This window comes from Stigmatopora argus, chromosome 5, assembly GCF_051989625.1.
Source record: "Stigmatopora argus isolate UIUO_Sarg chromosome 5, RoL_Sarg_1.0, whole genome shotgun sequence".
In the NCBI taxonomy this organism is placed as follows: Eukaryota; Metazoa; Chordata; class Actinopteri; order Syngnathiformes; family Syngnathidae; genus Stigmatopora; species Stigmatopora argus.
The window spans coordinates 19867686-19880000 of record NC_135391.1 but is presented as its reverse complement, the minus strand read 5'-3'; the positions used below and the strand labels follow the sequence as shown (position 1 = coordinate 19880000).

General features: G+C 43.5%; 1 protein-coding gene across 4 annotated transcripts in view; it reads right to left on the bottom strand.

The window, feature by feature from the left end:
• The window catches only part of kntc1 (kinetochore associated 1), a 125616-nt gene that overhangs the window by 17223 nt on the left and 96078 nt on the right, over positions 1–12315 (bottom strand). For all 4 annotated transcript variants that reach the window (XM_077601704.1, XM_077601706.1, XM_077601705.1 and 1 more), the window contains 6 exons: positions 12221–12294; positions 11574–11784; positions 6434–6546; positions 6303–6340; positions 4081–4159; positions 3881–4005 (listed from right to left, as the gene is read on the bottom strand). In XM_077601704.1, the coding sequence (XP_077457830.1) occupies positions 3881–4005; positions 4081–4159; positions 6303–6340; positions 6434–6546; positions 11574–11784; positions 12221–12294 (640 nt within the window). The remainder of the gene's footprint in view (positions 1–3880; positions 4006–4080; positions 4160–6302; positions 6341–6433; positions 6547–11573; positions 11785–12220; positions 12295–12315) is intronic.

Below are 12315 nucleotides of genomic sequence, written 5' to 3'. Positions count from 1 at the left end.
CATATACACATATACACATATACACATATACACACACATACACACACATACACACACATACACACAGTGGTACCTCGTCATACAAAATGCTCGTCTTACGGGGGAAATTTCGATTGAATAATTCGCCCGTTATGCGGTCAAAATTTCGTGATGCGACCAAGCCAGGTCTTTTTTGCATATCTTTCGTGTATAACAATATTTACGAGCACGGAACGATTAATTCAGACGAGTTCCTCCTAGGACCAGGAAACGCACAACGCGCATGCAAAAAGAGGGCTTTCTGGGTAATGAAGTATACTCCCTGCACACAACACCCATAGGGAATGGCAACCTTTCTCAGAATAAAACTTCATTACCCACAATCAATACGTGGGAAGCTCAGCTATGTCATTTCCTGTTATTCTTTCTTAGGAAAGGTCCCGCGATCGTTCCTTAAAGACTTATTTCTCGTTGGCAAGTTGTCGTGTGTTATCCTATTGTGAGGACATTTGTGTGCATCATTTTGGGAATATTTTGAAGGCAATACAACAGCAAACAGTCCATCGATAGCGAACGTGAGGGCGGAGGCGTGGCAAACCGCCAACCCGAAAAACGAAGGTAACAAAAGATTACAACAAAATTAGAATTCAGTTTTGTGTAAAGTTACATTAAACGTATGCTTGAGTGTCTGTATATCAGGGGTCTCGAACTCAATTTACCTGGGGGCCGCTAGAGGCCGAGTCTGGGTGAGACTGGGCCGCATCAGGATTTCCACAAGAAAAGCACTGATAAAACATTCCAACGTTATCAAATATCTTTATTTTTTAACAAAAAATGAATTAAATAAATTAACTTAAAGATGAATAAAAAATAAATCAATCAGTAATACAAAACAAAATAATACTAATGAGCATACAGTAGATATACACTGGCTGGCTAAGTAGAGAAAATGAATTATTTTTATTCCGTTTCAAATGTCTGTATTAACAGCTCTTTAACCTTTAACTTTCTGAACTTGAATGGAACATTGAACATGAAATATTCTGAACACGGCTTCTCTTGCCTACTCCTTGCTGCTAGAGACCTGGCAGCGCTTCTTCTCACATAGTCACATTTGGCTTGAGGGAGGAAGCAGTGGAGACCCTCAGTAGAGCTTGAAGATGCTCATCAGTAAGTCTGGACCTGTACTTGGACTTATTGAAGTTCAAGGTGGAGAAGAGCTTCTCACACAAGTATGTGCTCCCAAAAAGGCACATGGTCCGCTTGAACCTTCGGGAAAGTTCAGGGAAGCTGGGGGTCAACTCTCTCAAAAATTGCCCAAGCTTGTCTGCTTCTCCACTCACCTCCCTGAACTTGGCTTTGAGTGCAGAGTTCCACTGCAGGTCAATGAGCTCCATTTGAAGCTCAGGAGGGGCATCTTGCACATCAAAGGAGAAGGGGTCCGCAAAAATTTGAAATGTGGCTTTGTGTGTCTTGAAGTCTGCAAATCTGTGATCAAATTCCTCCTGTAGCTTCGAAATGGCCTCAACATACTTCTCACCACTGAATGGTGTGCCTGCATCCACGAGAGCCTTGCATGCTGGGAAATGGCAAAGGTTTGTCTGAGAGAGCTGGGCTTTCCATAACACAAGTTTAGTGCAGAATGCTCTCACGTTGTCATAGGCAGCACTGACAAGTTGCCCCTGGCCTTGTAGCTTCTTGTTCAGTACATTAAGCTCATGTGTGATATCAACAAGAAAAGCCAAGTCCATGAGCCATTTGGGATCACTTAGCACAGGATCAATCAACTCACAAACGGCGTAGCTAGCTTTGACTGCTGCATTACTCTCTTTGGTAGCCTTCTTGAAGAGATCCTGTTGCCTCAGAAGACGTGTTTTAAGACTGGCAACCTGGTTGGCTCTCTCATCTCCCTGGTATTTTTCGTACTCCTCAGCATGTCTCGTAGTACAATTACGTTTCAAATTGTATTCCTTGTGCACCGCAACTTTTTCAGTGTAAATGAGACACGTCGGGGTGCCCCTGTGTTCAACAAAGAAATATTGCACTCCCCACTTTTCTTGAAACTGTCTGTGCTCATCACCGACCTTTCTCTTCACGGCAGGCTTTGAAAGAGACATCTCTGGGGCTCTGTAATATGTTTTTCCACTTGGAATGAGTCTCGGGTTGATCTTTCACATTCAGTCGCGCGGGTTTGTGGCGCATGTGCACTTTCGCTCTCCGTTTCAATCGCGGAGATGGCTACAGACACTGACACAGGCTGGATCACGGATCATAGCGCCTCATTCAGTTCTATGCTGAGAGCAGCGGAGGAGTGTGCGCGCCGAGCTGATTGGAGGAATGAATGAGTGAGTGAGCGAGGCACTGGACAGCCCGGCCGATGTCCCACCCTCCAGAGCCGTATACCTCACCGTGATTGGTTCATTCAGCTCCGAACCAAAGTTCCCTCTAATTTTTTGTTGGTCTGAGCAGAAAGACAACCTCCCTGAGCGCACTGAGTACCAGTGTGAGCGACATCAACGGTACTCGGATGATTCGCCTAAAGACGTTTCGCCGACGGACGTTTGACAGACGGGCAGGTCGCCGAATGGACGTTCCACCGAACGTTCATTCGGCCGAACGGAGGTTTCGCCGAAACGGGATTCGAACGCTCGCCCCGCCGGATCGTGTGTGTACAAGTTTTTCAACCTCGGCCCGCGGGCCATATACGGCCCGTTAGGATTTTTAATCCGGCCCGCTGCCGGTGTTGTCCAAATTATAGTAAAAATCAATGTTCGTCTACCATCAATGGCAGTCCGGGAATAAGCACTCTTGGGCAGGCAGATGTAGCAGAACCGAGCCGTAAAATGACAGCAATCGGGTCAAATCCATCCTAAAACAGCATTTAATGATTAAATACAAATACTGGATGATATCGCGATGGAGGCAAAAAACCGTCTATAGACGTCCATTCGCCAAACGGCTCAAAATGCTCTCAAATTCGGTCAAATCCAGCTGAAAACAGCGTTTAATGATTAAATACAAATACTAGTATTTGTATTTAATCATTAAACTAACAAATACTAGTACGACCTGTCCGTCTGTCAAACGTCCGTCGGCGAAACGTCTTTAGGCGAATCATCCGGTCACAACATCATCATTGCTCGCTATCGGCACACCAGTATCACACCTGCCACAAGCAGGTGCATGTCAATGTTCCCTCTAATTTTTCATGTAAAACATGCTGTAAAACAAGAAAAACATGAGTGGACAGAGCTACTGCCACTGGCTGCCACTTAAACGGCGCCATCATGGCGAAAGGGGTTAAAAAATAAAAAAAAATAAAAAATAAAAAAAATAAAAAAAATCGATCTTTCATATTAAGACGGGGGCCGCAAATTATCGTCCCGAGGGCCGCAGTTGGCCCGCGGGCCGCAAGTTTGAGACCCCTGCTGTATATATTAATCCAAGTTAATTTAAATTTGTCTGTTCCGTTTACGAGTGCGTTGTCGTGGAAAAAAAAACGACCCCCTCACGCCCCCAAACGTCTCTGTCTCCCGTCGGCGAAATCTGCCCAATTTTAGTTAGATTAAACACATTTTATTACTATTAAACCACTAGTTATGTATTACTTTGTTAATAGATGGCGAATTAGAAGAAATAAAACATTTTTTCCAATCCAATATCCTGTTTTTGGTGTTTTTTCAGAGGGCTGGAACGAATCAATTTGTTTTCCATTTATTTCAATGGAAAACGTCCGCTCGAGTTACGAGAATCTCGTCATACGAGCTCAGTTCCGTAACGGATTAAGCTCGTATCTCGAGGTACCACTGTATATATATAATTACTCGATTTAATTGATTAATTGTTGCAGCACTAGTTAACAGTATAATTTAGGCAACTGCCTGCACGTTGGTGGCCTTACTCTAGTTGTGCTGCGGGTATCTTCAAATGGGCAGCCATAACATGGGCGCCAGCCAGCTTGATCAGGCAAAGGAGCGCTCGAGTTCGGTGGCAGTACGTCAGACGGGGTCCAGATCGGCTCAGGGGCTGTTGGCAGAAACAGCTCAGTCCACAAAGAGACGAAAGGTAAGCGAGCCTGAGAGAAAGCGAACGAAAACCGACCCAGGTCTCAGCCGAAAAGACAGAGCTGAGAAGGCAAACGCCTTTGGCTACAGGTTGAGACTGCAGCAAGTACACCGCTCTGAAAAAGAGAATGGACGTGGCATCAGATATAGATAAACAACAAAATGTGTGCTGTTGTGCAAATCTGGACGGTCGTTGTTAATTATCAGCCATTTTGTGTCATTGCCATTCGATAAACATAATATTGTAGTAATTGGAGGCACACATCTATAGACAACGGGTTAATTAAAATCTTCAAATGCACCCGATTCCTTTTGTTTACACTTAACTATTTCGCACGTGTCCATTCCCTTTGCTCGCTTGCATCACGCCTCCGACCATGACAGAAATGGCTCAAAATCAACAGGAAATAACTTACCGTATTTACTCGCGTATAAGCTGCTTTTGTCGGACAAAAACTGATGACTGAATCGAGGGTACGGCTTATATGCGCATAAAAACACGACATGCACGAAACTCCAAGTTGACGACGCCATGACATGATGACGCAAGACAATGCGGCCGATACGGTCATTCATTTCAAAATAGAGAAGAGATAAACAGATAAAACGCAAAAAATAATAATTTTGACGTCTATGAATGAATTTCAAGAAAAAAAACGTACGGATCTTGCATAAAACGTGAAAAAACTCACGTTTCCGTCACTGTGCACTACGGCGCAGCATCTTACCTAGGGCCCTGCCGTCTAAACCTAGTCAAACGTGCTCTGACTGGCCAGATCCGAGTAGCCTTGATTTTGAAATAAAACAAAATTCCACATTTTTTTTAATTTTATTGGAGTAATATGAAACATTGAAAGAATTGATATATTCTGACAATAGAAGCAATATGGCTGCCACAACATCTTGAACTTCTGGTAAGAAAATTGTAATTTCTGTAATTAAAAAGCATCAGGTTCTCATCAAGATAGACTTATTTCTTGTTTCAAATTGAATAATTTTATATTTTGCATTTACAAAGACAGGCATATTAACTTCCTTATGATATTGACTATGATAATGTGCTTTTGATTCATACAGTATCTCAGAAATACCACTTGTGATTATTTTTCTTAAGATTTTCCCTTCAAAGTAACATATTTGTACTCTCTATTAAAATCATGAATGTGGAGGTGAAAATTGGGAATCAAGGGGGCGGCTTATAAGCGAGAAATTGTAAAATTAAACAATTTTAAGGCCATTTTAAGGATGCGGCTTATACGCGCGGGCGGCATATATGCGAGTAAATACGGTAAAATACAAAATGACCAACAAGAGATAACGGTTCACCTGTCACGTGTTGAAAATGTACCCAAGTAAGTTATATCTATATGTGTATACAGACGCTCCCCTACTTACGAACGAGTTAGGTTCCGAGCGATTGTTCATAAGTTGAATTTGTTTGTAAGTTGATTCAGTGCTATATTTTGTATTATAATTTATGTTTAAGGCCTATATCAGTATATTGAATGTTTATATAAGTGCATTTGTATGTTTAAGGCTTGTATAAGTAACATGCATTGGTTTGTACTGAAAAAAACATTTAATAAAATGGAGAGAATATGTACAGTACTGTATAGAGAGAGAGAGAGAGAGAGAGAGAGAGAGATTTATGTATTAGAAACTGGCCGAAAGAAGCGATCTAACGACGATTGCATAGTTTTCTTCTTTTTTTCATCATAAATGATGCGGTAGTACTGTATGGCATCATTCAATTGATTTGCAAACTTTGTGCAGCGTTCAATATTTGGGTCCTGCTGCTCGATCTTTCTGTTTATAAATGGTACTGACGGTCAAACGATTCAAGTTGTATGCCCGTGAAACGCTCACCACTCTCACGCGCATCAAGCTTCGTTATCATTGCCACTCGTTTCAAATGAAATGGCTTGCCTCTTCCTTGCAACTCAATAGAAGCCTTTCGCTTTTTACCAACCATATTCAATAATGGATGCACGAGATATTTAATGATACAAATGAAAAAGGTTCTTTGCGCACTGGAGATACGTTCACGCACTTCCGCATTGCAACGAAGAAGGTAGATGCTGGGTGAGCTGAGCCCTCACAACGCCAGGCGTATTAGCGGCGGAAAGAAGCACTACTCGGAAAAAAACACAAAATCGAACTTACGAACATTTTTCGACATAAACGCAATTTGCAGACATGTTCGTATGTACCGTTGTTCGAAAGTCGTATGTTCGTAAGTAGGGGAGCGTCTGTACCTACCTCATTAAGTCTGGGTCCTCCAAGTAGTCGACAGCTTCCTTAAAAAGGAAAAACAGAAAACTCAGTAAGAATCTCCAGACAAAAAAAAATCATGTCATGTGAAGGGTGGTAGTGGCTGTGGGAAAAGGCACCTCGGTCGCCGCCTGACCCGTTTTGCAGATCCACTTTTCCAACAATGCGTTGTGGATTTTAACAAGATCCACATGGTTGATGGCTGCTATTTTTGTCACCGTCGCATTTATGTCTGAAACAGGATTGAGAAGAAGTCAGATCAGCACTTCTTAAACATATAACAAGTTATTTTTGCCCACTACCACCACTGGTGCCAACATTAACTTATTGGGGACCATTGACGGTGAAAGACGAGCAAAAATTAGACATCTCCCGCCATCAACGGAAGCCAATGAGGTAAAATGTATTAGCGCCAGATCTGGCCCCCACATAGTTTTATGCTGCCTGTCAACGTGAATATACAGTCGTAACTCTACTTACGAAATTAATTGGTTCTAAAACTTTTTGGGTAACTTGAACATTTCATAAGTAGAGCAGTACTTTATATGTAACTTCTCAAATTTGTTGCATTTATTCATGCTCCGTTGAGAGGTTGTTTTGGTGCACATCGACCGACCAACTCGTCAACGTCCTCATTACTGACCACACGCCCCATCGCCTGCCCCCGCGACACAATTTCGCCCACTGCAGGTTGCAGTTCAGGTCAAGGCACTCGGCCACAGCTTCCTTCAAGAAAAACTTAAAGACGACGAACGGCGGTAAAAAAACATAAGAGAATCTTGAAACGTGAAGAGTTGTTGTCGACTGCGAGGCAATAAGCCAGGGGTGGCCAATTCTGGTCCTTGAGAGCCCCTATCCAGTCTGTTTTCCATATCTCCCTCCTCTACCACACCTGAATCAAATGATCAACTCATCAGCAAGCTGTCCAGAAGCTTCATACCGATCCCGATTATTATTTCCTCCCACATTCCAAAAAACATGCATGGTAGGCTGATTGGACACTCTAAATTGCCCCTAGGTATGGGTGTGAGTGTGCGTGGTTGTCTGTCTCCTTGAGCCCTGCAATCGGCTGGCCACCGATTCAGGGTGTTCCCCACCTCTGACCCGGAGACAGCTGGGATAGGCTCCAGCACCCCCCACGATACTGAGGATAAAACGGTTCAGAAAATGGGAGATGAGAGATGAGAATAATGTGACCCTTCACTACATCGCAGATTTAAAAAAAAAGTTCACAAAATTGTCAAAATCCACGCTGAAACTCGCAAGCAGAAGACAGATGAAATATGGCGAAAGTCAGGGCAACACTTCTCTCAGCGCCAAAGAAGCAATATACCATAGAAGAAAAATGGGCGCCCCGAATATCATATAAAGTGCCTATATGCAATACGTCTTGCCATTTCCTGTTTTGTTGCGAGTGAATTTCGCATCGCGCACATCACCAGTGGCGAGACCTTTATTGAGTTGCCTTTGAAAATGTTTCCTAAATATTGCCGTTCCCTGATATGGTAAAGGCGTAACATGCCGATGCGGCATGGATGAATCTACACTGTACCGTTCTTTTGTAGATAATTCAGCAGGTAGGAACATTGTTAATGGGCTCTGCCGTGCGGTAAATAGTGAAAGCTATTCCCCCTAGAGATGCACGCGTGTTGTGGCGATCTGTATGCTGCTGACTATTTTTTGAGTCGCCGTTGAAAATGCTTCCTAAATATTGACGTTCCTTGATATGCTAAAGGTGTTGCACGCCATTGCGGCATAAATTGATCTACATTGTGGCGTTCTATTTGTACAGAATTCAGCTGGTTGGAACCATTGTAATAGGCTCCAACGAGCGGTTAAAAGGAAGATACAGGAAGTTAACGCACTTCCCCTCTGAAGATGCATGCGTCTTGTTGCGATTTGTATGCTGCGAATAAATAAAAATAAATTCTCGTGAGGTCCACCAGCATGGTGAAGAGGTCTGAGATGTAGCAGGCTGGTCACTCCGCCCAGGTTGCCGTGCTGCACGTTGCAGCGACGGTTATTCTGCACGAAGCGCTGCCGCTTTTGTTTGGCCACTGGGGCTCATGCGCTCCTGTTCACCAGTTCAAGCTCGCATCTTCCGAGGTGCGGAACTGCAAATTCTCGTGTGGAATAAGACAGCCCAGCCCGCCTCTGACTCCGAAGAATTTAAAAAAAAATGAACCAGCATAATGAGGGATTTGGGCCCAATGTTCCCTCTAATTTTTTGTTTGTCTGGGCAGAAAGACAACCTCCCTGAGCACACTGAGTACCAGTGTGAGCAACATCATCATTGCTCGCTATGGGCACACACCAATATCACACCTGCCATAAGCAGGTGCATGTCTACTACACATAAATGATTTAGTAATAATAAAATGTAATGATTAATATCTATGAATGGGCGGCCCGGCGGATGAGTGGTTCGCGCGTCGGCCTCACAGCTCTGGGGTCCTGGGTTGAATTTGCATATTCTCCCTGGGCCTGCGTGGGTTTTCTCTGAGTACTCCGTTTTCCTCCCACATCCCAAAAAGATGTATTGTAGGCTGATTGGACACTCTAAAATTGCCCCTAGGTGTGGGTCTGAGTGTGCATGGCTATCCGTCTCCTTGTGCCCTGTGATCGGCTGGCCACCGATACAGGGTGTCCTCCACCCCTGTCCCAAAGTCAGCAGGGATAGGCTCCAGCACCCCCCGCGAGTGATAAAGTGGATGAAGCGGTTCAGAAAATGAATGAAAAAATATCTTTGAATAAAACATCTTCATAAATGCCATTAGAATATGCACAAATCCGACTTGAATTTTACCTTATTTTGCACATCTGTCCTTCTCACTTCTCATTCAAATGACTTTTCTGCTTGAGATAGTCAAGTTTCCATTCATATGCAATATTTTCCCATGATTTTTCTTTGATTTATTTAATAAGGGATAGCACATATTAATGAACATATTTATATTCATGTTAATGAACATATATACAGTGGTACCTCGAGATACGAGCTTAATCCGTTCCGTGACTGAGCTCGTATGACAAGTTACTCGTAACTCGAGGTAAAGTTTCCCATTGAAATGAATGGGAAACAAATTAATTCGTTCCAACTCTCTGAAAAAAACACCAGAAACAGGATATTGGATTGAAAAAAAAGTTTTATTTCTTATAATTCGCCATATATTGACAAAGTAATAAATAACGAGTGGTTTAATAGAAATAGTGTTTAATCTAACTAAAATTGGGCAGATTTCGCCGAGGGGAGAGGGGCACAAAAGGGGCGGGGGGCTTCGTTTTTTTTCTTCCACAAAACGCACTCGTAAACGGAACAAACACTCCACCCTCACGTTCGCTATCGATGGGCTGTTTGCTGTCGTACTATTCCCTTCAAAATATTCCGAAAATGATAATCGAATAACGCACGACGAGCAGCAGTCTTTTATCAGCGATCGCGCCGCTGCTCATGTTGTTGTTGTTGTTGGGCCACCTCAGGCGCTTGAGGATTACCCTCAGCAGCGCTAGAGCTGTCACTGGAACGCGGATTAGTTCATCCAGGGGGTAGCCGGAGGTGTGGGGCAGTGCGAATATCTCCGGCTGGATGAAAAACGTAGGGCGCCACGTTCCTGGGTGGCAGCTCTGGGTGGTTTTGTTGGATTCGCATGGGAGCTTCGGGGCCGCTGGCTAGCGGCTCCTTTTAGCTTGTAGCATCTGTGTTCGCATCCCCTCGAACGGCGCCTAGTGCCATTGCCTGTCGGCGTTGTGCGCACGAGTATACTTCATTACCCAGAAAGCCCTCTTTTCACCGCGCATGCGCGTTGTGCGTTTCCTGGTCTGAATAGCTCATCCGGTGCTCGTAAATATTGTTATACACGAAAGATATGCCAAAAAAAATGCCATGGCAACCTGGCTTGGTCGCATCACGAAACTTTGACCGCATCACGGGCGAATTATTCGATCGAAATTTCCCCCGTAAGACGAGCATTCCGTATGACGAACGGTCGTATGACGAGGTACCACTGTATATGTAAGATTGTAGCCGAGGGCAAATTTCCATTTACTATAGTCCATTGTGTAGGTTGAAGACAAACGATCACACATACTAGACACACACGCACGCACGCACACAACCACACAAGCAACAGATTTAGACAGTTCTCACCTGATTTCGCCGCTTGTTCTTATATTTGGACAGTAAATTATAAAGGAATGTATTAAGAAATATTAAAATGTAATTAAAAAAAGATAGAAGGGCTGTAAAACACGAAAAAAATAAGAGTGGACAGAGCTACTGCAACTGGCTGCTGCATGAACGGCGCCATCACGAGGAAAGAGGAAAGAGGGGGAATAAAGAAAAAAGTTTGGATTTTATTTTGTGCGCGCCATATGATTGCTGCTGCGCGGAGAAGACGAGAGTAGTGCGCAATTGCGTACGCTCGCAGAGGGAACATTGTTTGGGCCATATGTGGTCGTGAAGCTGGCATGAAGCTAGGACGTCAACACACTGCACGGGGCCACTCAGGAGGAGACTGATGACAACATGGCCACATCCATGGACTTTGGCAATCGTCTTGACAGTGTCAGGACAAAAACAACAGCAATATTTGTACAAGAAAAATGCCTTTCGAATCTGGTGAAGAGGACTTGGACTAAAGCTCAATTAACCTGTTTTTTTATTATTTAAATCAAGCGGAGAGGAACTATTATCACTGTGAGTACAGTACTTAAAGTATAGTATTTTCTCAAATACAAGCCGCCCCCGCCTATAAGCTGCCCCCTTAAATCTGCCCTAAAATCGTAGAATTTTACAATTTGTCATGTATAATTCACAATTTTCACCTCCATTTTCATGGTTTTAAGAGGGAGTACAAATGTGTAACAGTAATCCCTCGAATATCGCGGTTAATGTAGACGAGACATGGCAACGATAATCAAAAAATTGCCAAGTAGGGTCACCCCTATTATAACTTCTTTTTTCAGTGCCGAGTCCCAGTAGCAAGAGTTACAGCGTGGATTTTCAAATTTTTCTGAACTTTAAAAAAATAAATAATAATTATAATAGTTAATAGTGGAAAAAAATCTCAAAGTAGTGAATTCGCAATAGACGCGATTCTCGGAGGATTACTGAACTTTGCGAAAAATTTAAAATATGTCATTCATTGAGGGTGCACCTTATAATGCGGTGCACCTTATAGTGCCGAAAATACGGTAAATTGAATAAATATTTGGCATCCCACAAGATGGCACCCACACTGGGAGAGAGCAGTAACTCACCGGGATAGGTAGCTGCTCCCGAGTTCCTGAAGCGCCCTTCCACGCTGGGGTGCTCGTAGAGTTCAGCCACCAAGACATTGGGAACCCCGCTGAGCTTGAGGAGATCAGGGTTGGCAAGCCCGGCATCTGTCAAGACACTTTCTGTGCCAGATCGAAGCCACTGCAGCTGCACTTTGGACAGGAAGGCTTCCGCTCGGCTCCGCGCCGTCTCCTGTATACGGGGTGCACAGACTTCAGTTAGGCCGTGGAAATAAACAGGCTACGCTCATAGAAAAACAAGGTTTGTGTGGAATATCACAAACTTTCAAGGCCAAATGTCAAGGAGCAATCAATCCATAGCCACGAAAGGCAAAGTAAGTTAGCCACATATGACATTCCTGTTTTCTGCTCTCTGGAGAGCCCTTATAATGTTTGCAGAATCAAAGGCAAATGACCCAAAATCAACTGGAAATGACCTGGAAAAGTTCCAAGATTAATAATAATAATAATAATAATAATAATCGGACATAGGCCCTGTCGTTATCAGTAAGCAATTTGATAAATGCCCAAATGTGTTTGGAATGACCACTTGCCCTATAAAGGGTTAAACTAAACTTCTCATTTTTTAACAATTTAAGCCAGCACATGTACCCTGAAGAAATACCTACATCCAGGTCGGGATCGTCTAGCCACAGTTTTCCCATCGTCAAGCAGAAGCAGAGGGATTGCGTCTTCTCGTAACCTGTAGACAAAGCACAGAGCC